This window comes from Zonotrichia leucophrys, chromosome 2, assembly GCF_028769735.1.
Source record: "Zonotrichia leucophrys gambelii isolate GWCS_2022_RI chromosome 2, RI_Zleu_2.0, whole genome shotgun sequence".
NCBI lineage: Eukaryota > Metazoa > Chordata > Aves > Passeriformes > Passerellidae > Zonotrichia > Zonotrichia leucophrys.
The window spans coordinates 59,071,879-59,098,221 of NC_088171.1; the positions used below are offsets into that span (position 1 = coordinate 59,071,879).

The window sequence follows — 26,343 nt, forward strand, 5'->3', positions numbered from 1 at the left end:
ACCTGAAATTATAATGTTACAGTAAATTCAGCATTATTGTCTTAATTCAGAAGAGGAGGGGAAAGCAAGTGATTGCATTAATATCTGAACAACAACCAGTAGATGTCAGCACCATTTTAAATCTGGCATTGGGGGCCACCACAAGGGGAGGACCAGGAAAACCAGTGAGGAGTCCAGGACAAGAACTGCATCCTGCCCCAGTTCACCACATGTCCATCCTGTCCCCAGCAATGACCGTCAGGGCACAGTGCCCCGCTCTCCAGTGAGAGCCACATTGGTTTGTCCATGTGTGACACGTGGGCACAACCTATATTAGCTCCTGTCAAAAAGGAAAAGGAGGTAAAATTGAGGCAGAGGTGCCTCTGGGCTGAGCCTTGACTGGATGCCTGACACTGATGCTCTGCTTGTCCCTTGCAGCTGACTTACTATACAAAGCAGAATAAGAAAACAGCGTACTTTTAATTAGCAGTATGGATGAAAGGAGGAAAATCCAAACAATCAAACAAAAACAAAAACAAAAAACAAAAAAAAAAAAACAAAAAAAAAAAACAAAAAAAAAAAAAGGAAAAACCAAGTAATTCCCTCTTGCAGGATTTATCATCCTTCTCAGGACTTCTCACCAACATAGTATTTCCAAGCACAACTTATCCCTCTGCCTTTGGCTGGGTCTGCTTATAGAGTTTGTGAATTCCTTTGTCTAAAGCGACCTGTTCAGATTTTTTGCCCTCCTATATCCTTAAAAATCCACCCACAGAGAGGGAACAGGGAACTGGCCCCAACAGCTAAACATCTTCTAATAGTAATGTCACTGCATTTAAAGGTTTTAAGGCTTCAAATTTGCCAAAGAGTAATCCATGTTTCTCAGCAAGATACAAATACTCCAGCAAAAACACAAGCAGATCTAACAATGCTCAACCACAGAGTAGTACAAAGCAAAAGTTTTATGCAAGTAACAGAAAACTGCCAGTTAATTTCTCCTCCACCTAATCCAAAACTAGACAGAGAAGATACAAGAATTGCAGATTTTTCAAGGTTTTTGAAGATTTTTTAAGGCTTTGTATTTGTATTTCAAGGCTTTTGCCAAGATTTTAGGGTATTTCTAAAGCAGTTGACCTCACTGCCCCAGAGGAACATGTGCCTCAGGCCAACAGAAACAGTAGGAAGCAGCTGCTCAGAGAAAATACCTTTTTTCCCTATTAATATATCATTTTGCTAAGCTCTGTTTCCCCAAGTGCATGATTAAGAGGTCTTTAATGCTGCTGTTGTTGTTGTTCTGGTTCCCTCCTCCTGTCCAAAATGAAAGCATTCAGAATACTATGTGCATTTTTTTGAATATCTGTATTGTTTTTAAAATATTTTATTTTATAAATAGTTGACATTTTTCTTCTTAGTTGAACAATTTTTATTAGAAAGCCTCCAGTCCAAGCTTTCCAATTCATCTGTTAAAGAACAAAAACGGCATCTGAAGAATCCAGTGGCCGAAGTGTCATTTGTGGGATGGACTTTGCTCTGACCAAGCCTCCCAGGGCCTGCCAGCCCCAGCACCTTTGGTGCAGCAGCACCAGCTTGGTCTCATGCTCAGAAGGGCTCTGGAGAGGTTCCCCCATCCCCACTCCCACAGTACCCCAGCATCCAGGGACCCCAGGTCCTCTTCCAACTCCTCACTCGTGCAGGGATGTGGTCAAAGCCATGTTCAGCAAAACCCAGGCTTTACAAAGAAACTGCAGATGGGGAGGGACGGCCACTGTGCTCACAGAGAGGTGTTTTGGGAATTCACCTACCGCAGCCTTCCTTGGTGCAGCGTTTAACAGGGAGCTGCTGCCTCTCAGCTTCCAAATGCCATTCCACGCCCTGAGCCAGCAGGAGTGTCACCCTTGATGGCTGGGCTTGCGGGGTGTTCCCAGGACACACATTTTTGCAGAACTTGGCAGGTTCCTACAGAGACTGCCCAGCCCTGGACTGTGCTGGTGGGTGGCAGCCCCTTTGTACCTGAAGCAGCCATCTCACACACCTCCCCTCAGCTGAAGTTCAACTCAAAAATGTCTTCCTGCCCCAGTCACACTTGATCCTTCTCAATGCCACAGCCCTGCACCCAGCTGGCTCTGCAGGATTCCACACTGAACGTGGTCACACGTCACCCTCCCCATGTGCCAAGGCTACCTCTGGCCTTGAGCAGCAGTGGGCTGGGTGGATCAGTGGTGGCTGACCTTTATCCATGTGCTCTATAAATCATGATGCCGTTGCAGGAAGTCCCAGCACCCAAGTTCTTCACGTACAATACTGGTTCTTCTCTGCACCAACGCTGTCTAGCAGCTTCTCCTCCATTAACAAGTTGGGTAAATACTTGCACTTTTCACAGCATTAATAAAATAATAAGATCAGTCCAGACAGCTACCTTAAAATGAACTCATACTCCAAAATGCAGAGAATCAACAAAATGATCTGAGGGATGCAGCACCTTTTCTACAAGGCAAGGGTGAGAGAATTGTTCAGATTATAAGTCAAATTGATGCTGACTCTGATAATACAATTAATCAGCTCTTTCTCCAGAAATGCCCAAGCCTGATGCTTTTCAATGACACACACACTATCAGCTGTCCCATCCTTGGCTTACTTGGTGCAGCTCAATCCACATCCCACCTGCTAATCTCAGCCTTCAAGGATGACAGGAACTGCTCTCACTCCCTCTTCATGGACAAGCAGACAAAATAAAATGATACCTGCAAAGATTCTTGAGACTTCTACTCTCCCTCATTCTATTACAAGCTGCTCTGAAACAGGCTGCCAGGTAAAACCCTGATGAATAGCAGTTGATGTGGACTTTAAAGGGTGGGCGCAGGCCCACGTGCTCCCGGTTATCTGCGGAACAACACGCTCCTCACGCACACCACAGACACCCCCTCGCACTCAGTGCCTTAAAACAGGCAAGTGCAGAGCAAAAAGAGCAATGTCACACATGTTTTGAGATCTGGTACCCAAGTAAGAAGAGAAATGGTCACAGCTGCAGGCTGCTTGTCAGATCTGAAGAGCCAGAATGAGATACTGAATGAGACAGCAGGCCCTAAAGTGAGGTGTTAAGACTTTAAATGCAGCACCACAAAGTCTTCCTTCATTCATGAAAATTCAATTTGTCTTTTTCACATTGCAGAGGAGTTAAAGGTCTCCTGACTTTTAAAAAAAGCAATGAACATTTTCATTTTCTTAAGGTTTTGGGGTTGGGGGTGTTTCTTTTGGGTTGGGGGGGTTCATAGTTTGGTTTTTATTTGGTTTTGGGGTGGTTTTTTTGGTCTTTTGCGGGGGGAGCATCCTCCTTGCTATTAGATTGCAACTTTTTATTTCATGTATCTGTACTTTCCTTCTTAATATCAAGTATCTTTCTCACAAAAAGGTGTCCAAAATCAAGTTTTCAAGTTTGAGAAATATGTTTGAAAATGGCACAGCCAGCTGCAGTAGAATTATAGCTTTATAGATAATTTTGTTGAGAATTGCAAACCCAAAAATTATATTCATCAGCTACCTGAATAAGCATCTGAGGTTTTCTGAATTTTAAACACGGAAGGGAAAAAGTTTGATGTGATCGTGAAGGTAGGTAGCATTCCACAGAGGAATACAGTACTGAAAACTCACCACAAAGGTGTTTTGGTTATTGGTCCCTTCCAAAATGCCAGCTTACCAAACAGTATTCACCCACATGAGCATATGCAGAAGAAACATGACCAATATAATAATAATAATAATAATAATAATAATAATAATAATAATAATAATCCTTCCTACTGCACATATTCAAGTAATAAGTTATCACACTATTTCACAAGCACAAAACTCAAGGCACCACAACAAAGTATTATTGCTCAAACACGGACACCTCTCCAGACCAATATATTTCAGAAGCAGGATACATGTAGATTTGGGGCTTTTTCAGTCCCATAGGAAACAAGTACTTGCAACCATCATCCTGCAAGCCAACCAGCATTCTTCCCAGCTGGGCTTCTTCACAGTGGACCAGAGCTCCCTTCACATTTTTCAAGGACTTGTATTCATAAAGCCTGCTGCAGAGGGCAGCTCCACTGTTTTCCCATTCCCATATCCCAGCAGTATGAGGCTCTGTCCTTAGAGAAGTGCCAGAGAGGCAACTACCACGCCAGCCATGCGGAGGCCAAGGCCAGGGCAGCAGCGTGTTTCCTGACTCTCTATCCCAACAACTTCACCTGTGAGAAGCCCACAGCAAAAAGCCTAATTTAGTTAAAGCCTGATTTTTAACTTGGCTGTTTTCAAGCTCCTTGGTTTTCCTGAAAACCACAAGCATACTGTGTTCTCAGTCACCACTTTCACATTTCAAAATTCATCTGGTTTTTATTTCTATAGTACCCACTTAAAAGAGCACATGGATTTAGTGACAGCAAATTAGTACCAAGATTAAGAGCATCAGTCTCTAGAAAAAAATGCAGCTACCAATATTTGAGATAATACACAATTACTATAATGCACTAAGATCTACCTGAAGCATCTAGATCCAAGTTCTACATCTTACTTTCCTCGTCTCTTTCAACAGCCATTTTGCACCAAAAAAATGTTCACATAAAAGTTCTCTGAATGTATTAAAAGAGGGGAGAGGAGGGACAGGCAATCATTTGCACACACACCTAAGAGAAAGTTAAAAATATGGTTTATTTGAAACAGTGAAACCAAAATCCAATAAATAAACCGTTTAATATTAACACTGGACACTATGTAGGAAAACTGGTAAGACTGGATTGTTCCCTTGGTGCCCCAAGCATGGATGAACCATGAAATGACTTCCCAGCTCCTCACAGCCACGCTGCTCTCTCTACAATCTTTCCCCATTCATGGCAAGCCTTCCCCAGATGCACACTGCCAAATTCCCATCCTGGAGTCTCACCAGAACCAGCAGAACCACCATAAAGATGACACGGCTCACAGGGCAGAGGCAGTAGGAGCAAGAGCAACTGTCTACATTTCAGGACTTCCAGAGAGCATTCCTCTTCCTCACTCACATTCCTCTGAACAGGTTTCATGAACTGTGTGCTATGGCCAAGTATATTTTATTTTTTAATTTTTAATGAGCTATAATGAGGCTATAAGAACACAGTTTCTTAATCATTTTTTGGGGTGGCGTGCAACTGATCCTACAAATATTGTTTATGTTTGTTTAACACTGCTATTAAATCACTAGGTTTTTCCAAATAGCAGTAACCGTGTTACATACACATTGAAACTCTTTGATGCAATAAATATGGAAATATTATGATTTTATCCAAAATAGAACTCCAAACAACTTATAAAGCCTCAGGCAGGAAGTCACAAAATTCTGCTAAATGTGTCATGCCGTTTCAGAAACAGCAATAATACATTTTGTATCTGCTTTAGCAAGTTCCTACAGCACAGGGCAAAAGTCTACTGACTACCTTAAAAATAGAAATCAGCTTGGGCATATCACCCTTTCCTTCTAACACTGGCACAAGTGAACTTTGTTTTTTTCTTCTGAGAAAGGAGGGTGGGGAGAGGGGGGTGAAGAGGAGGAAATAAAACCAATGCATCGTACAGGTTATTTATTATGTAACTGGCTGTTGGTACTGGAGGCACTCCCACACAAGCCAGATGAAAACAAGCATAACCAGAAAGGACAGCACTCAAGGCCTCGATGTGGCCACCGGTTTGTGCTTCAACTCAAGTGAACCTTCCCAACAGCTCTTCTGTAATCTGCAACAGAGATGTCAGTCCATACTGAAGGTAAGTCTCTCTGGGTTTATACTGCTGTGATGCTCTCTACAGGCCAACAAGAACCAATTACTACATGAATATCATGGGCTCGAGAACTCAACAATTTAAAGTCTTGATGCTGCAAATTCATCCAGGTTCAGTTTGTACCATTTCTGACCCAAGGGACTTCAAGCCAGGGATCTAATTTGCAGGGGAGTAGGCTCTGCTCAGTTACTGCTCCATAAAACAGCAGTTTAAAAAGTCAGATTTTTCACCATATTTGGGTGATATTTGGATAGGGTTTCTACACTTAAGTGACATGCACAGAGGCCATATACTCTGTGTATCAAAGTAATCTGACACTCTCCAAAGCAGCTGTGTTTTTTGAAAAAGAAAATAAAATAAATGCTGCTTTGAACAACAGGAAAACAACCAGGCTTTAACACCAAATGAAAAGGATAAACACCTCTGGTTAGCAAGATCTATTTAACAGATAACACAATCATTTCATCTCAGTTCACTGTAACACTCCAATGGGCACCCAAAAGCCCCTTAAGTTAATACACAGCAGGAATCACAGATCACCAGATTTAACTGGCACAGGTATTCTGACCGAGGAAAAAAATCACAATGCCATGTATTTCACACCTACCAGAACGCTGGGAATTTGGAAGGGCAATGGATGTAATGGCCACAATCACTGCTTCAGTAGATAAACCAGAAACAGGTCAAAAATATCAGGACTTAAAAATACAAATAATCAAATTAATCTTTTTCACATAGTTTACCTTGTTATTTTAAACCACATTACACATTTTATTACTTAGAAAAGACGACACTGCATAAAAATAAAATAAAATAAAATTTGGTTTTAACAAGGACGAGGGTTTTATATGACAGTATAAAAAATGTAATAGGAGCCTGAAGGGGAAGAAAAAGAAATGGAAGTGGAACAAAAAAAAACCAAACTCCCCCCAAAAAAACCCTACAAAACAAACAAACAGAACAAAAACCAAACCAAAACAAAAAAGAAACAAAACAAAACAAAACAAAAAAAAAAAAAAAAAACCAAAAAAAAACCAAAAAAAACAAAAAAAAAACCCAAAACCAAACAAGAAAAAAAAAAATCCCCACAACACTACCCCCAGGAAAGGGAAAAAGCTAAAACAAATTCCAGATGTTTAAGTCTGAAGGTTTTAGCTTTTAAAACACACAACTACGTGTGCCTTTCACAATAACAGTCACAAGTGAATGATACTTTTTGTATTACTGCACCCTTCAACAGGCCAGTCTGCAAATTAAAACAAACAATATAATAAACTGCTAAATTATAAGTATGCAATTATGGATTGCTTTTAGCTATTATAAAAAGCTGGGTTACATATCCAATGGTCCATCTTTTAAATTCAAACTGTGCTTAATGCTTTTCAGTTCAGACATACTGAAACCCAGCAGCACAGATGGTTTGTGATGTTTTATTGCCTTTAAGCATGTATTTCTCATTTTTCCAAAGAATGATGCAACATCAATTTTCCACGCATATAGCAGCAAGGAAAGTAATTCCACCTCTTTTTTAGAAGGATATGGCCTCTTGTGAAAGTAGTCTGACAAAAACTGTTTCTGTGCCTCATATGAATTGTGATCATACCGATTAGGATCTACTGCTAGAAAGCGGAGATCCTCACTAGAAGGAAGTTTTCTCAACTCAGTCCTAATCTTTTGTCGTTTAAAAGGCACTACCCCTGAATTTACTTCATTCTCTGCAGACAGAGCTATGCCAGTACTTAAGCTCAGAGGCTGCTGTTCCTTATTCCTTTGGTCTTCTGCAACAAAGCAGGAATCTGATTGCTTTCTTTTCAGTACCACAGAAAGATGCTTCTCGCCATTCACAAACAGCAGCTCTTTCCTCTCAGTACGCTCAAGCTGCATCTTCAGGCTCGAGTTGCTGTCTTTGGGAGCACTTCTACAACGGAGCAAATGTACAGCAATAGCTGTCAGAGTCATATTTCCAGTGTACACACCACAACAGTGGATGCACTTGAAAGCAGGAGACTTTAAGATCGTATGCACAGTCGGCATTATATGATGCCTCTCTTTCAAATGCTTTTCATAGGTCTCTCTACCAGCAAACGTACCTAAGCAAAAGGGACAGGTGAACATTTTTCTGGTGCATCTCCTGTTCACTTGTGCTGTCTGAGGTTTCACTTTGATGTAAACAGGGACAAGAACTGTTGAATATATTCCAACAAGCACTGCCAAATGTACTTCTCTTTCACCCATGTCTTCATCTGGTAGCACTGTGTTGAAATCAAAGTGTGGGAACAAAAGGCCACCCTGAGCATCGTTACCTAGCTGAATTCCTCTGTTCCTGTAACTCGCATGCAACTCCTTTCTCCCATTGTGTGCAGTTTTGTTGTGCTCCACGAGGCTTTTTAAGTCATAGAAAGTACCTGTGCAAAACAAGCAAGATAAGCCATGCATGAAGATATGCTTCATGAGCTCCTCCTCACAGAGAAAACACTTACAAGCGTTACACCGGATCGCCTTTTCTGTCATCCTCAGAAATGATGCGCAAGCTGCAAGTTTGTGAGGTTCTGGGGCTTCCACTTTTACTTCAAGTGGTTTGTGGGCCACCTCCATGTGCACCTCGTAGACATTTGAGGGGAAAAGCTCATTGCAAACAGGGCAGGTCTTCCACTGTTTGGCCTGTCTGACAGCCTGGCTTGTTTCAGGAGCAGGCGGGGAGGCCTGCAAGGATACATTGTCAGAGGTCAGAACCACAGGAGGAGAGGGAGCATTGGCTGGCGACTGGGACAGCTGAGCCACTGACCCCGTCTGCACGAGCTGGATGGGCACCTGAGGAGGTGTCACGGTCGCTACTCCACCACCGGGAGGTACAGGCAAAGTAACAGAGACGGGGGCCAGTGTGAAAGTAGGTATCCCATTAACCTGCTTGCCAGTGGGGATCAACTGCCTCAATATAGAGCCCGCAGTCAAAAAAGCCGTGCTTTGAGAAACCGGAGGCTGAACAGGCTGATTTACTGGGATAAGCGCTGGCGCGACAGGTTGATTAAGCTGAAGGAACCGAGGTCCAACAGGCTGTCTGACAGGAACCACCCCAGGGGCAAGAGGCTGGTTAAGCTGGAGAAGACCCGACCCAACTGTCTGCGTCACAGGAAGGACCCTGGCATCCACAGGTCTGTTCATGTTCCCAAGAGACTGGGTAACAGACAGAACTCCTGGAGCAACTGGTTGATTCACAGGGCCGACAGGCTGAGTAGCAGGGAGCGTTCCAGCTGGAACCAGACTGTTTATAGTCCCAATTGTTTGATTAACAGGAAAGAGCCCAGGCCTGACGGGCTGATTAAGAGGAAGAACCGCAGGGGCCACAGCTCTATTTATGCTCCCAACAGAATGATTAAGACGGAGCCCATGAGAAACAAGGACAGCCTGCGAAGGTGACGGCTGAATACCCAGGTTGTTCTGAGCCATGGGAGGATTGCTGGGCACAAGAGCAACCTGCGAGGATGGAGCAGCAGGAGCACAGGCAGTTTTTGGGAGGCTGCCAGAGGCACTTGGGACAGTCACTGGTCCAACTGTGTTCTGAACTGCTTGTGTGTGCACCATGCTCTGGTTTTGATTATTCTGTGGAAATGCAACCTGGATGCACGATGGAGCTCTCACAGAACCTGCTGGGACAACAAGAGGCCCTGTAGATGGGGCAGCTGCTGCTACACCTGGGACAGGCTTTGGAGCAATATGCATTTGTTTCACAAGTCCAGGTTTCCTAATGTGTTCCGAAATCAGAGATCGAAGTTTGTTCTCCAGGTCTCTGTGTGTTTCAGCTGTCAAGACATGGTATATTAAAGAATCTGGGCTGTTGGCAGGAGCATTGCATTTTTTACAGTAGAACTCAACTGAATTCAGTGTACTTTCATCACATTTCTCGCCAAAATATGCACTTAGTAAGTTTTCAAAATGGTTCATCAGCACATGTTTCTTCATATTGTAATACAAGGTGTCTGTGAATTGACATTTTAGACACGTGAAGTTTATGATGTCACTCCTAAACTGTTTCATGCCATCCAAAATGCTGACTGTATAGTTCTGTATTCGTTTATTAAATGAATGAAACATCCAGTAGTGTTCTCCCACTACTCTGGGCCGAGAAGAAAATGCACATTTTGGGCAAGAAACCACCATCTCTTGGTCCATTTCATCCTCATGGTAACGATGCAAGTGATTCTTGAAAGAAGTAAGCAATTTGGATGAGAACTTGCATAAGCCACAGCAGTACGGCTTTGTTCTGTATCTCTGCAAAACAAAGAAAAACATCCACTTAGAAACTGTCAGTTCCTATGCCACTGTTACCTGTTTAAATCTGCACTATCAGCTGTCAGAAATGCCTTCACTGGATGTACAGCATGTATCTTCTCAGTTTCTTCTGGTTTTTAAAAGCAGATTTAAAGATTACATACTTAAGGGGAGAAACATTTGTGCACCTTTTTTGTTGCATTATAATTTACTAAGAAGCCTTACATGAGTTTACTTCTACTCTAGTTCACAAGAAGTAATTCTGAAGCCTGTCTGTTTTTAAATACAGGAATCACAGAACAAGACAGAAATATATACTATATACAGAAGTTAAGCATTAGGAATACCACCCCTTTTATTTTGACACCTTTAAAGCTTTGTTTAGTTCAGGGACAGCTCCTATCTACTGGACAAAAATACAAAAAGCAGAACAGGAAAGGATTTTTTTTCTGTATTTCAACAGCCTGTTCTTTGCTGAAAACTCTCCAGACCTTCCCAACAAGGCCATAAACAAAGATTTTTTAAAGAACATTCTTTTGGAGCCAAAATAGTAACAGGAAGTAGTAAAACCTCCTGTTATGATAAAACAGAGATGTATTAACTCATACATACAATTTCTATTAACTCATACATACTGGGCATCATAGAATTTTTTTTGTGAAATTTCCTCGAAAACACTCAGTACAGAGCATACACACTCCTCTCAGAAAAGTATTTTAACTGCTTAAGAACACATCTATCTTGCACTAACCAGTGATTTGCTCCCTCAGTTATATGTCACATGACAGCACTGCTTTTCATATTCACATGAGCATCATTTGTTCTTTCTGAAAAACTGGTAGCCCCATCAACCATTTTTTCTGATCAACTTCCTAACCCTGGCTCCTGCCAAAAACTACAGAATCAGTCACAGCAACACACATGTGACAAATCTGCACATTCAAAAATCTAGTGGAATCTGTCTGCTCCCTCAGACATGTTTTTCACCTCACTAATTTCTGCCCTCACGAAACAGAACCCAAAGAGAACAAGCTGTTCTGCCACTACAGCACCCAGCCCAGTTAGATCACAACACGTGCATGTATTTTTTTTTGTCATGTCATAAACCATGCAGGTTACAGTCAGCCATCTACAGACAACAGACAGCCATCTCCTAGCAGTACCAGGAGTATCCATGCTGGGTATCCCCCAGCCAGGGAATAATGTGCTCTGACTCCATGATTCAGAAGGCTGAACAAATGCTTTATTAAGCTATATTATACCACATTCTACTACTACGCTAATACTATACTAAACTATACTATACTAAACAAAAACCCATGACCCTTCCCAGACAGTCACGACACAGCTTTGACCCAAATGGTCAATCAGTCCAAACAACCATCACCAGAGTCCAATTAACAAATCCATTTCAGTAAACAATGTCCATAACACAATCCACATGGGCCAAACAACAGGAGCAGCAACTAGAGATAAGTGAGTTTCCTCCTTCTTTCTCTGAGCTTTCTCAATGCCTTGCCCAGGAAAAATCCTGGGAGAGAGAATTATGTCTCTCTCTGTTCAGAGAATGTGAATACCACACTAGGAGAGTCTCCTGATGATAACCAACTCAAAAGACTGAGTCAGACAATGCCACTGGCTGGCTAAGGCTGCTGAAGAAGCACACTGCTAAGCTATCACTGAATTATCTTCTATATATACTCTTTAGGTGCCTAATCTTAGCTGCTAGTAAACAGCAACAAAGCAAATTAGCAGATGCATCGATCTTGAAGTATCCTGTCTAGAGAAAGGCCACTGACACTAATGAACTAATGAAGCACACAGAACATTACTAGAAGATACACCTCACTACTTCTGAAGGAGTAAAATGACAAAGGAAAAATTCCAAACAATTCTCTTTCAGCTGAACGGAAGCAGATGGAAGTATGCTGCTTTGATATTCTCTGTATGAAACAGAGCTGCTCTTCCACACAAACACTTCACAAACCATCCTGCCAGCATGTTCTCCTTGCATGCTTTCTCTGCTTTTTCTTTTCACCCATCTGCTTTTTCAGGTTCACCACAATCTACCAATGGCATGCCAGTTTTATGCAAAGCTTGACAAAATAAGAATTACAAGCCACTTAAGAAAAACAAAGCATCTTGGAGATTGACCAACCTTCAACTGTATAAATGGAATCCAAAAGACGGCTTATTTTTAGATATTTTATTCTTATTTTATTATTAGAGACACTGCAGTAAACTCAATTAACTCTCCTTTAAAGAGCCTACCCAAGAACACAGTAGTACTTTCTGTTGTGTAGTCTCACATTCCCCACAACCTAGAATCATGCAGAAAGGCAGAACATCCTTCAAAAACCAAAGTTCTGCCAGAACTGTTAATATCTCTCTAAAAATAGTACAAACGGTGGAAACGACCAACTGCACTTACACAGACATCTTCTCCAGCCTACTGAGTTTACAGGAGGCAACAATTTATTTTCCCCTTATGGCAACGACTTTGGAAAAGAACATCCTGAAAGACCAGCTTCTTTTCTCCCAAATCTAGGCAGCATGATATGTGAATGATATACATCAATAAACCAAAATTGTTTGAAGAAAATGGGTAAGAACAAGGTTAGTATCCAAAAGACACAGTTTGGAACACAACCTGTTCTGCAGCAATGTGTTATCAATTCCACACTGAATTTCAATGATAGGTCTTCCATAAGAAGGCCATGAGGGGCCTCAAGACTCTTCAGCAAGACTGACAAGTCTATGTTCTTTTCTGGACACACTCAACTGCTCTAGACACAGCATCTCAGAAACTTGCTACTACATACAATTATAGAATTGTTCACCTCAACCCTGCCTTTCTTGTGGAGTCTAGCTATACAGAGCTAAAAGCTGTTTCACATACACGAATCTAACTGGAGTTTTCCACTGCCACCCCAGACCAAGCCATTAATAATAATTTCATCTTAATCCACCTGCATCTATGCAATCACATTTTCACCCTTCCAATGAAACAGGAGTCATGTTGTACATGCTAAGACTACATATTATGTTAGGCTAAAAAGGCAAAATATTTCTGTGACATCTTAAACACTGATGTTCAGGGTTGTATCCTTAAAGACTGCAAATGGTAACTGAAGTCCTCATAACCATCTCTATTACAGGGAAAAAACAAAGAGGAAATGTAAGATTATTCCCTGACTAATAGCACTTAGAAAACACATATTAAAGCTATTTTTTCCATAAAAAAGCTGCATTCCAATTTCTGAAAATTGTCAAATCAGTAACTCCACACAACACATTTATCCAGAATTTGTGTCACGAACATACATACCTTCCTTTTGCCCACAGGTTCCCAAGGAGAGACATCACTCCATGAAGTGTTACAAAAGTAGTTTTCACCTGCATCAAAACTTTTAAGATTCTAAAAGTAAAATAAAAACAAGAAATGAAAATGAGGCATTTGCAGTTCTGAATATAAAGAAATTCTCAATAGGAAATAAGGAAAAATAAAAAAGAAAAACCCACACAAATAGAGGATGACTTGGAAGTCTCTAAACGCCATTCAAAGAAATTACTTCTTTGACCAGCTTTGATTTCTTTTACCTCAAATATTTGTTCATGTGACTGCCTAATAACAAAGAAGGAATTCTGAACATTTCATAGTTACTGAAAATAATATTGGGAGTGAAAATATTTACACTTGAATTCCACTGCTTCCAGCCAAGTTCACAGTGAACATTTAAAGCATTTTTCCTCTCTACCTTCCTCCTCCTTCATTGGTAATATTTCACGGCTTACTTCATTGCTTTATTAACTTACCACTACAGTTTACTCTGCAACAGGTTGTAGTATTAAATCTGCATAACATTGTTACACTTCAAACTTGGAAAAACAAAAGACATTCACAAAAGCTGATTTCCAAGAGCTGCTTTCCCCGAAGCTACAAAAGCACAATATTACTGTGTCTACAACAACTGTGGCAGGGAAAGCAACTGTCCTTAGAGCCTTTTTTAATTAATCCCATCAGAGCAGTTCACATCCCTCAAGCCAATGCCAGCTACTATCCTAAAAATAATAAGTTCATCTCCACATTTCTGAGACGCACACATATTTAAACACAAACTTAATGGGAGGAAAAAAAAAACCAACACCAAAACCAAAAAGAAACCTCCAAAAAACTCAAGCTAGATTCCAATTTACTAGGCATTTCTGAAGACCCTAACCTAGATTCAACAGCACACCCAGAATGCCCTGGATGAAACACAGGCTACAAATCCAGTCTTTACCCATAGAAAACTTGCATCTCTTCTCCCCTCACATTCTTTCTTTTCACAAATCCCTCTTCACTCAAAACTCCACAGATACTTAGAGATGGCATGATTTCCACTTCTTCACCAACCCCCACTCAACAGCAGAGGCAGATAACAAATAACATTTAAGATCAGATGACCTTACAAAAGGAGTGGAATTCATAAACCTAATAGTTTGTGTTACGTGAAATTTAGCAGCAACACAGAATATAGTCAGCAACAAGGAGCAACAAAGCTTCAACAATCAAAAAAACCCCACGGAATCCTACTTAAGGCAGGCTCTGTCTGCACTAGGCTCCTGTCCATTTGCAGCATGCAAATATGAGCATTCCTACGTGTTCAGCAGATTAGAGTAAGCCAGAACACCATGCCAATGATAATTTGATTTTAACTTCATTATTCAAGAATTTAGAAAAATGCAGCAGCTGAGTTTGCAAATGTCAAGTATGCTCAAAGAGAAACCAGAAAAGCTCAGGGCAACAATAAACAAATTCCCTGCAATTTAATCAATCCTAGACACTAAATGAGTCATGTATTTGCCCCTCAACCAACCAACCAACAAAAAAAACCCAAAAAAACAACCAGCCAAAACCACAACAACAACAAAAAAAAAAACTCAGAAAAACCAACTGAAGAAACAAAAAAAATACAAACCACAAAAAACCCAGGAACCTTAGAAAGAACCCTTGCATGCAACAAGAGAAAACCCAGAATTTTAGTGAACTATTTTTGATAGAGAAAATGAAGACTTGAGACTTACTAAAACTTCTTCAGCTGAACACACTGCAGTGAATCACACACTGCTAAAAAAAATTTTCTTAAAGTTTATGGCTTATCTGAAACATGTTCTGCTTTTGGTTTGAGTGAGAGTCTCCTACACTTAAACCCCAGATTCCGACAAGCCAAACACAGGAAATATGACTAGAGAATTTTGCTGAAATGGCTATTTCCTACAGAGGAACATCTACTAATAAAAATAACCATTCTTATCAATAGAACTCATCAGTGGGGCAAAAGGCTGCTCTGAACAATTGCTTTAAACAAAAATCCATTAATTAGTTATGACAGTTCCACATTTCTCACTTCCAGGAGGGGACGAAAACAGGAGAAGGGAAAGGTAACAAGAAAGGAACAAAGCCCTCTGAGAAGCCTGACTAATCCTTATGCATAATAGGTATTCTTAAGTTGAAGAGAAAACATTTTTAAAATAAGAACTGTTCTCCCCTCTGCATTAAAACTATCATGGTTTTCTTTAACAAAACAATAAAAAGCTGAGAGTTTAAATGAAGACACAGAATCATAGAACAGAATCATGGAATGGGTTTGTGTTGGAAAGTGCCACTCTTGCACTGAGAATGACACAAGAACAGGTCAGAGGCATTATTGTAGGAAGAGCAAAGAAGGCAAATTAATTATCATACTATATTATTCTGTACTATATTACACTATATTACATGACATCTAAAAAACTGAAACAAGCACTCAACTGCACAAAATTTTGTGACTGTCTGCTGACCAACAGTCTGCACATGCACTTGGCCCCTGATAGGCCAAGGAAGCAAAGCACCATCACTTTGGGTAAACAATCTCCACATTGCATTCTCCTTTGGCACAACACAGGTGCAGTGAATAGATAAGAATTGTTTGATCATTCTTTTCTCTGCTTCTCTCACTGTTCTCTCAGGTTCAGAGAATGTGAATCCCACAGGAAAGGACCCTATAGATCATCTAGTTCCAGCCTCCCCATCATGGGCAAGGATGCCACTCACTAAATCAGGTTGCCCAGGGCTACATCCAACCTGGCCTTAAACGCTGCCAGGGATGGGGCATCCACAGCTCCTCTGGGCAACCTATGCCAGTGCCTCTGCCCCCTCTGAATAAAGAATTTCTTCCTAACCTCTAATCTAAACCTATACTCTTTCAGTTTAAAACATTGCTGCCCCTTCTCCTGTCCCTATCTGTCTGTATCAAAAGTCCCTCTCCCTCTTTTTTAGGAGCCCCCTTCAGGGGGGCTGCAAGGAAGTCAGCCTTCTCTTCTCCAGGCTGAAAACCCCAGCTCTCTCAGCATGTCTCCAGCTTCAGAGCAGAAGTGCTCCAGCCCTCCAATCACCCTCATGGCCCTAAAGATCACAGCATGTTAGAGAAGCTGAGACAGTTTATTAAAGGAAAACCTCTGACCTTACAGTGTATGTAAACACACTGCTTGAAGAACCAAACTAGTACTCGAGCCAAAATGCTCGTGTTTTCTTACTAGCAGAGATCAATTAGCCTAAAAACTAATCCTTTTGGTCTCTAAGCTACAGAGAGGTACTAGTCATACATTACATTCCTTCATCTTCCTCACCAACTCCTGTCCATTATTGTGCCTTATTACGACAGCGCAAGACCAGATTCAGGTCATGTTAGTAGCATATCATATTTCAATCCATTTCTTACATTGTCCAGCCATAAAGAGTCCAGAAATCAATCTCAATATCTGAGAAAACAAATTTTAGGTACTTCTCACTAGATGGTTTTCAAGGTGCCTTCAAACTCAGGCTTGTCTACGATTCTAACTTTTATTAAAACCTCATACATCCCATGCTACCAAAAAGAAATACCATCATCATATGAACCAAGTACAGATCCAGCTACACTGCTAAAGCTGTACCAAAATCAGCCCCAGATTACCCGGGAAAAACAAACTAAAGTTATGAACTTGGTTCAGGAAGAACTATTCGCCAAAAAAACCAACCTAATACGGTATTTTTTGGCCCAAATCTCATAGAGGTCTTTCTACAGTGGAAACCTTTGCTGGGTTTCCCACTACCATTTTTTACTAAAAAATGAAGCGAAACCAACTAAACACACATTATACGTACCCCCAAAAACCCAACCAAATACAAAACAACTTACTCCTTATTTACCATTGAAGTCCATGCAACAATCAAAGAGACTGCAAGCAATTTCATAGTAAAAACCTGTCACCATCAAAACATTCCTGCTTTCAATGATCAAGACAGACTCAGCTCTTGAGTGAAAGTGTGATTGCAGAATATTAACAAATTGAAAACAGTAAGTAAATGAAAATTAGTAGACATTATGTTTTTCTTTGAGCTATTACCACATTTAGATACATGCAAAACTGTTCAATTGCAATAACAAAGAATGTTCTAAAATCAGTTATGCGTGTGGTCTTGAACATTTTTTCCATTAACTAACAAGAGTTTCAGAAAGAAACCAGCACAAAAGACACAACAGCACCCTCACAGAGTGTTATACCTACTTTAGTACTGCCATACAGAAGCAATTAACCTCTTGTCAACACTAAGGCATGAATCTACTCAACAGTCAAAAAAGCCTGTGCACCAGCTCACTGAAATACACTATTGTTAAGAAATTGAGTTACATTGCTGTGTTTGCACTTTTTCTGGCACTGGGCTGCCAATCTGATGGCATGCATTCTGCCTGACTGATGCACAAAATTTTCTTCTCCAAGTGGCAACAGTGGTACAAGGTTTATCTTAATCACCCAGTACACCTGCATATACTTTTTAAGATACAGAACCAAACTACAACTCAATGAGATCATTTTGGTATTTTTCACCAGACACAAAGTTTAAAAGCTTATCCATTTTCAGAAATGCAGATGATTTGTATGTCTCTTCAGAAGCTTGCCCTTGATATGTGATGGGATGTCTTTGAGGGGGCTCAAGTCCACATCTGTTTGAAATCTTAAAAGAATTGGAATTGCACTGCACACAAATAAAAATTCATTAGTCTATGGTATTTTTTCCTAAAGCTGTACTATTTCTTTTTGTGGAAACATTAATAACAGAATATGAGGCACCATCTATGACACACCTTGCTAAGAAACACACACTCTTGCATTGCTAAAGACACTGAATTCCTGCCCTGGGTATGAACAGTCAGTAATAAGTAACCCCAAATGTAAGGACCCCTCCAAAAAATCTATCATATATACACCAGAAGGTGAAATATTTGTCAGGAGTTTACATTTCAGATTTATTCACATTCTTTCAAATACTTTACCTTCAACAATTCCCTGCAGCTGTCAAGCCCAAGATCCACAAGAATGTCCTTCACCTTTTTTCGAGCCTTCCTTACATTATCAAGGTTTTGAACAGGAATTTGAAACATTTTGCACTTTTCCTGGGGAAAAAAAAAAACAACACAATAACCAAAAAATAAAGAAAAAAAAAAAAGGAAAAATAATAAGGCATGGAAAAACAGACTAAATATTTCAACACAGGTACTTGCATTCAAGTGTGTTAAAATACAAACTAAAATCTGAAAAGTCAGAGAATAGAAATATTTAGGTTAGAAAATATGTCTAAGATCATTAAGTTCAAACATTAACCCACCACAGTCATTACCCATGCCTCTCATCACTACACCTATGTGTCCTTCAAATACCTCCAGGAATGGAACTGAACTATTTCCCTTGCCAGCCCATTCTAGTGCTTGGCAACCCTTTTTCTGAAGAAGTTTTTCCTAATATCCAATTTAAACCTTCCCTGGTGCAACTTGGCTCTTCTCCTGTCACTTGTTACTTGGGGGAAGAGACTGACCCCCACCCACCTGGCTACAGCTGCCTTTCAGCTGGAGAGCAATAAGGTCTCTGAGCCTCCTTTGCTCCAGGCTGAACACCCCCAGCTGCCTCAGCCACTCCTAACTGCACATGTGCTCCAGACCCTTCCCCACACTCACTGCCCTTCTCTGAACTCACTCCTGCTCCTCCATGTCTTTCCTGTACTGAGGAGCAGAAAACTAGACACAGCACCTGAGGTGAGGCCTCACCAGTGCCAAGTACAGGGCTGATCACTGCCCCAGTCCTGATGGACACACTCCTGCTGATATGGGTCAGGACGCCATTTCTTAAATATGAAAACCCAAAATCCTTAAGCCAAGGAAGTGGGGTCACTAGCATTTCCCAAGTAGAAAAGCTGACTGATTTTAAAGGAAACAGAATGTAAGGGGGGGAGGGAATTTTTACATTTCTTCTATCTACAGAAAATTCCAAATTTTTCTTTCAGATCTCCTTGTATCTACATGGCAGGAACATAGTTTTGTAGGGTTTTCGTAAAAGAACATGAACACCAGAATTTTATTAAGTTCTATTCAGAAAATTACAATCATATCACTTAAGGAGAAATTCCACACCTTTCACCTTAAATGTTAGCATCAAGATGAGAAATCTTTTTGATATTTTTGTTTGCTGTCAACCATGTACATGCTTAAAATATGAATGCTAGTAAATCTAGATTTCCTCCAAAAACTTCTACTTTTGTAAACTTGTAAGGTATCTCCACAGGCTCAGCTGTAGAAGTAAAAAAAAAAGCTCAGCCTTTGTCAACTCCTTCTTAGATTACAGCAAGATGCAATTTAGACTGAACTTTAAGAAACTACAATGGACACAGAATGCAAAGCCTAACCCTAAGCTTGCACTGAAAAAGGTCACTGGAAGCTTCTCCAGTAGCTGGTGCTTAAATAGCTGACAGAGGATCCAGGAGCATTTGCATCCTAGTTCTTACTGCTAAACAATTCATCCATCTAGGACACACCTGAACAGGAAAAAGAAAAAAAATTAGAAATAGAGGAAATCTCCAAACAGTCCTTCAGCACATACAGTCTCAAATGTCTTGAAAAGCTGTACTTTTACCAAAAGAACAAGCTCTCTGCCAACATGAAAGCTCTACTTTGAAGACTTTCATGCAAATAGTTGCAAAATCCCCCTGCATATAAGACACCAGCTACAAGCTAAGCCTCAAAAAGTCCCCAAAACAATATAAAAAATGTTCCAGTCTGTATGTAACCACCCCAAACCTCAATTTATGTACAAAACATATAATTGAATGATTAAAATTCAACAAACTCACATACTATTCTTCGCTTCTTCTCCCCTGAAAGGAAAGGTGTGTAGAGAGAAATGGAGAGGGAACCCCATTTGACAGATGCTAGTCTTGTTTTCTAATGTTTTTTATCACCAAGCCCAGAAGACATGCTGATACCATTGGGGTAGGTGTATCACAGGAACCTATACAGAAAGGAATAAATCAGAGTAATTGGTCAGGTATTTTCTCAAAATGCAATGAACAAAAATTTGACACAAAATACTCTTTTTAAAGTGAAGTCACCAGGAATTTGCAGAGTCCCTACTTAAAGCTTGAACACCAGTTGGTTAGGCACACCAAGCCCACGATCCAGTGGGGATAACAACAGAGCTACTGGACACCACCCTGCCCAGTGCTGATCAGCCAGAGGAAATATGGTTCAATACATCGGGCTCCAGTGGAAACAGTTTCCCCATCTCAGTCTTCCAACTCATACACTGATGCTACTGAAAAAGGTGATGCAGGCATTTGTTGAGGCATGTCTAGCTCACAAATAAGAAACAGTCAATAGGGGTGTAGTACACAACATCCATGTACCTCAAGAGTTCTTAACCAGCAATCATTCTGAAATTATTAATGCAGAAGAAAATGAAATAAAATTATTAGTTATCCTTAAATTATTAATCCATGAGAAAGAAAAATACACCAAAACCTCCACCATAACAGAAAAAACTTGAATATAAATTATGTTCCAGTTTTCAAACAGTTGGTCTTCAATCCAAAGGCCACCATGTGCAATCACATGCAGTGTTATTCAGTAGGTACTGGAACAATGTTCTTGGAAGTAAGGATCTTAAAGGATCTCACACCAGAATCACAGAACGGCATGGGTTGGAATGGATCTTAAAGATCATCTAGCTCCAGACCCACTCCCATGGGCAGGGACACCTTCCCCTAGACCAAGCTGCTCAAAGTCCCATCCAACCTGGTCTAGAACATTTCCAGGGATGGGGCATCCACAGCTGCTCTGGAAAACTTCTGCCAGTGCCTCACCATGCTCACAGTTAGGAATTTCTTCCTAATATTCAACCTAAATCTACCATCCTCTTGGAGTCTCTCTATCCATTAGATCAGCACTGCCCCACCATAAAGGTCACAGAAGATCAACCTTCTAAGCTTATTTCCTCAAGTCCTCCGTTTAATTCCTTTATTATGCAGTTTATTATCCACATTTTCATACTAACAATTTTTTTTCTTATATTTTGGACATTCCTCAGGCTTTAGTTTGCACTTTGGTTTCATGAATTTGTTGGTCCACATTCCATTCTTAATCAGCAAATTCAACACAAAAGGACTACAGTTAAACTGAATGAGGGTTACCAAGAGTCTTTATCATTTCACTGCACTGCCTGTCTAAAAGACAAAAATTTATTCTTCACAGCTTTTAATTGTTTCCAAAAAAACTAATAATCCACTGAGTTTTCAGACTAGCGTAACTTCTTAAACAGAACCAAGGCAAGTTTTTAGCAAAATAAAGGAATAACTGTAGCAGCTGGTGTCTCAAATTCTGTTCTAAGGCTATCCAACTCCTGCTCTATTCAACTCTTGCTCAGGCATTTCAGCCATCAAGCTATTCCTATTTGTTGCTTTTTTAGATAACATCTCCATAATGATACACAATGTAGCTTTATTCAACACTATGGGTTTGTTTCATTTCTGCATTTGTGACCATAGATTGTAACACCCAATTAACTACATTTGACTTTTCAAAGATCACAATTTCAACTCTTCCCGCTTCCAGCACTATTGCAGTATTTCAAGTCTAGCCTAAAAGCCAAAGTAACAGTCTGCACAGTATCTTGGTAGACAAAGACACCAGTTTTCAAAGCAACTACCTTTTACTATCATTTCTCTGCATTGCAAAAAAAAGAGAAAAACAATAACACTGCACCTGTTCAAAATGAGCAGTCATCACAAAATGCCGAGTTCCTACTCATTTTACTTCTTAGAACCATTCTCATTTCCCTTGGAAGGAACCTCGAGAGGACACCCAGTCCAGCTTCCTATAAGCAGCTCAACCATTCATTGCAGCCAGGGCACTCTGCTTGGGCAGCCTCTCTGGGCAACCTCCTCCAGTGACAGACTGTGCTCACTTAGAGAGCTTTGCTCCTTACATGAAATTTGCACCACTTTTGCTTGTGTTCCTACAGGAAGTAGGCATCTGCAAGCAAATGAAAATGGAGTTGGTATGGAGCTGGCAAAAAGGAAGATAGACATATGTGCTTTCAATGGGCATGCAAATGCTTCCAGCAAAATCCAGTCAACTAAATAATGAGACATTTCTATGGTTTTCAGGAAAAGAAGAATGTCAGAAGATCCACAGAGAAAACAGCCATAATGTAACCCTTTTAGACACCAGAAAATCTGTACAGAAGCAAAATCTCCAGATGTGTTCCTAAGTGGTTGGCCTTCACTTGCCTGTTGCTCAAAAAACTTCTTTGAGCAGGAAATTATGAAAGACTAATGGAACTTTGTTCTCTCATAGTATCTGCCTTGAAAATTAAATAACTCTTAAGTTTTTGTAACTTTTATCTAGTAACTGTCATTAGTAACTGAGAAAGAGATTTTTGAAATCTCTCTGGTCTTTTTAAAAGGTTTGTGTCTTTTATACGGCCTCTATAAAAATATACAGGTTTGGATCATTTGGGTTGGAGTATTTTGGAAGGTCTGTTTACCAACTTGTATTTCAGCAGTCATCAGAACTGACAAGCACCAATAAAAAATTACATTGCAGCCAGAATACTGCAAGTAAAGTCCAGGGTAAGGAAGTAAAAAGGGCCTTTGCATGGTGTCCAGAGATGTTTCGTTCAGCTGCATGGTGGGATGTTCAGGGTGCAAGGCACACTCGTGAGAGGAGCGCCGGTCTCTCCTCTCCCCAGAGCTGGGGCTGAAGCATGCTCTCAGGCAGCACAAAGATGATGGCCGGGAACAGGGAGGGAGTGCCTGAGGGACACAGAAGGAGCCAAAGGTGTCCCAATAGCCTCTGAGGGAAGCCTCTTGTGCCTACCCAACCCAGGGAATGCCTCCCAGCTCCCCACAAATTATTTCCATTACAGTAAACTCATTAGAAGCTGACAATTCATATTCGTTCAGAAAACAATAGAAACTGCTTCATTCCTGATAGTAGAACGAAAGCATGTGATCTGTTTTCAAGAACCCAGGGAACAAGAACACCGGATGGCAGAGAGCAGCTGGGAGGACAGGCGCACTAAGAAACTGCCTACAAGAATGAGAGTTTGGCTTGGCCGTACCAGATTTTACCCTCATCAATTTTTTTTTGTTTCTGGTACGCTTACATATCCTCTGAGAGGTCACACCTGGGTACCTGCTCAACCACACATTACATGGTCAGCTTCATTTCCTGGACTCTTATCTCTGCCTTCTGAAAGAGACCTAACAGGATTTACAAGTGCATCAGCACCACCAAAGCTTATCCAACCTATGGAGGGAGAGGGAAGAAAGCTTCCTAAGGAAAAAGTTGACTAAATAGAATGGATGCTATTCTTGTTCATTGTTTAAATAATTTGTAATTTAAAATATCTTCTAATAAAGCACACAAAGAGCAGTTCTGGTTACCAAAGTAGTTTCTCTTTATCTTCTTATATTCAGATTTCTATCCAAGGGCAACTTAATAGAAATCTGAAATAAGAAAAAAAATTAACTCTTCTTTGTCCAGCTATATCAGAAACCTCTGGGCATTTCAAATCATAGGTCTCTTAAGAGTCACAACAATTCTGGTCTTTTCAGGCTATAAATCACATGCCTGTTGAAAAGGTCACCTTGCCCAACACAAAGATGACCATCATTCAACAGCTGCTAACACACAATGAAGAGGAGTAAGATATGTGATGGCATAGATTGAGATGCAGCACAACAACCTGCATCCTACCTAACACATCAAAGCAAATTTAGATCACTAGCTACAGCTACTGTGGTTTAAATAACTATTGTGATGGTTCACTAACACACAACCAAATCCCTGCTATTCAAGACTGGTGAGAAGAGGCTAAGGGACACTACCATGAAGGGACACTACCATTCAGACTCATGGAGCCTACCTAAAGCACTAATTCACATAATACTTGACTCCCATGGAAGTCCCTTCTGGGCACTGGCCAGAACCTGAACACAGCAGGATCCAAGCTCATCCTAGGTAACAGAAGCATCTGCATGGAGCCCACTCAAATCCTGCAGGATTTGTCAGCTCCATGTGCATGTGAGCAGAAGAGTCACACCCTGAGTGCAGCTATTCCAGGAGGAAGTAACACTGCATTTGTGCTGCACTTGTCAGCTAGGTGTGACCCAAGACTTTGCACTTTACAAACGCACACAACAGTCCACAACACAGACAATCCAAAACCTTAACAAGTCAGAAAGGGGACAGAACTGAAATCACCCCCAGGGCTGTGCAACAGGCTTCAGAAGAAGGACTAAAGTGTTTAAACACAAACCAGCTCCACCAGCACTCAGTAAGATTTAGCCCAAATCCAGGAATTCCCAATGGAAAAACAGAAGACATAACAAAACTTTGTTTCTAAAGATCTGCTGTAATTTGTGAGGGATGCTGTTTTTCACAAAACCGCCGTGAAACAAACCACAGAAATTATTACAGCTTATCATATACACTATACCTTATAATAAACCTTATTACAGGTTATCATATTCTTTATTTCTTACCCAGTTCCTAAATATTGTGCTAAAGAAACTCCATTTTTTAAATCAAAACTAAAGAGAAAGTTTATTAAAAGGAGCACTAGGATTTCTAGAATATAGTTCAATATCCCAGGAGTCTTTTTAAGTGTTTCATTGTAGCTCTTTAAAACTGTTTTTAACAAACACACATTTTTGGTTGACAGAAAAGTGTTAAGGACAACAAGCAAATCCTCCCAAGTAATTAACCCATCAAAACTTTATCTGCTGGAAGTGAGCTGTTCATAACTTTGACAATCCAGGACTCTGAACCGCTGCAGGAATTACACACATGTCTTTTATTCCGTTCACAAACCAGGACAACTGGAACTCCCCATTACCTGCTCTCGACCACAAAGCAAGCCCATTCAAATGGTTTTCACGGCTTGCATTGTGTGGGTTGTGTTTGTTTACACCATTCATAAACTTTCTTTCTAAATGTATGCATTGCTGTGGCGTGAGGCACCACATGGATATTCGACGTAATTTTGAGTCCCATTAACTGGTTCCATTAGCCGGTGATGAAGTGCTGGTTCTGTACGCATGGCACTCCTATCTCCCCTACAGTTTGCCACAAACTGCTTCAAACCAAAACAATTCATTAAAAGCAATTAAAATTATTCATCCAGACTTCAAAGCAAGCTATTAAGCTGGGTTCTTAGACACTCCATCGCTGAAGTGCTACCTGGAATTAAACACCCAACACGCAGGACGGGCGGTGATACCGAGCCGCTCCCAGCCCGCGGCAGCGGGGGACCATCCCCGCGTACAGCGCCTCGCCCGCCGGACCCGACCCGTCCCTCCCTGCGCCATCGGGGAAGCCGCTCCGAGCCCGCAGCGCCCGCCGAGCCGAAACCGCGCAGCCACCGGGGCGTCCGCCGCCCTCCGCCCCGCCCCGCCGCACGTACCCGGCCGGGCTGCAGGGGGAGCCCCCGCCGCTGCTGCTCCTCCTCCTGGCTCTCGCTCCCGCTCCTCCTCCTCCTGCGGCCGCCGCCGCCCGCCGCGGACCCGCACCGCCGCCACCCGCCGCTCACGGCTGGGGCTCTGCCCCCGGCGCTGCCGCCGGCGCTGCCCGGTGCCACCGCTCCCGCGGCCCCGCCTCCCGGCCCTGCGCCGCCGCCGCCCTCAGCGCGCGCCCCGGGGCCGCGGCGCCATGGACGGGGCTCCGCACGCGCCTCGCCCCGCGCCCGCCTCCCTCAGCGGCCGCCGCCCGCGCACTACCCGCGCCGCATCGACCGCCAGAAAGGGAAAATGGCGCTTGATCTAGCGGAGGAAGTGACGTCCAGGCTCATTTGCATGGCAGGCAGCCAGCCAATGGGGAGAGACTCAACCAGCGCTCCCATTGGTTCTCCAGATGGAGTGGGCGGGGCTAGAGGCGGGGCTAGAGGTGGGGGGGGCCAGCCTGGAGTTCACCT

The 26,343-nt window shown here is 41.6% G+C and overlaps 1 protein-coding gene across 5 annotated transcripts; it reads right to left on the reverse strand.

The window, feature by feature from the left end:
• Positions 1–6,832: 6,832 nt before the first annotated feature.
• ADNP2 (ADNP homeobox 2) lies at positions 6,833–26,138 on the reverse strand. 5 transcript variants are annotated; one of them, XM_064705121.1, is made up of 6 exons: positions 25,837–26,138; positions 20,229–20,382; positions 19,781–19,909; positions 18,378–18,497; positions 13,367–13,456; positions 6,833–10,038 (listed from the first exon to the last, which is right to left on the reverse strand). In XM_064705121.1, exons 4-6 carry the CDS (start codon positions 18,483–18,485, stop codon positions 7,102–7,104), a joined length of 3,135 nt encoding a protein of 1,044 aa, XP_064561191.1. In that variant the 5' UTR covers positions 18,486–18,497; positions 19,781–19,909; positions 20,229–20,382; positions 25,837–26,138; the 3' UTR covers positions 6,833–7,101. The 5 variants fall into 5 exon arrangements, with proteins under 5 accessions (XP_064561191.1, XP_064561190.1, XP_064561192.1 ...); XM_064705120.1 differs by having other exon boundaries at positions 20,225–20,382; XM_064705122.1 differs by lacking the exon at positions 19,781–19,909.
• Between the last annotated feature and the right edge of the window lie 205 nt (positions 26,139–26,343).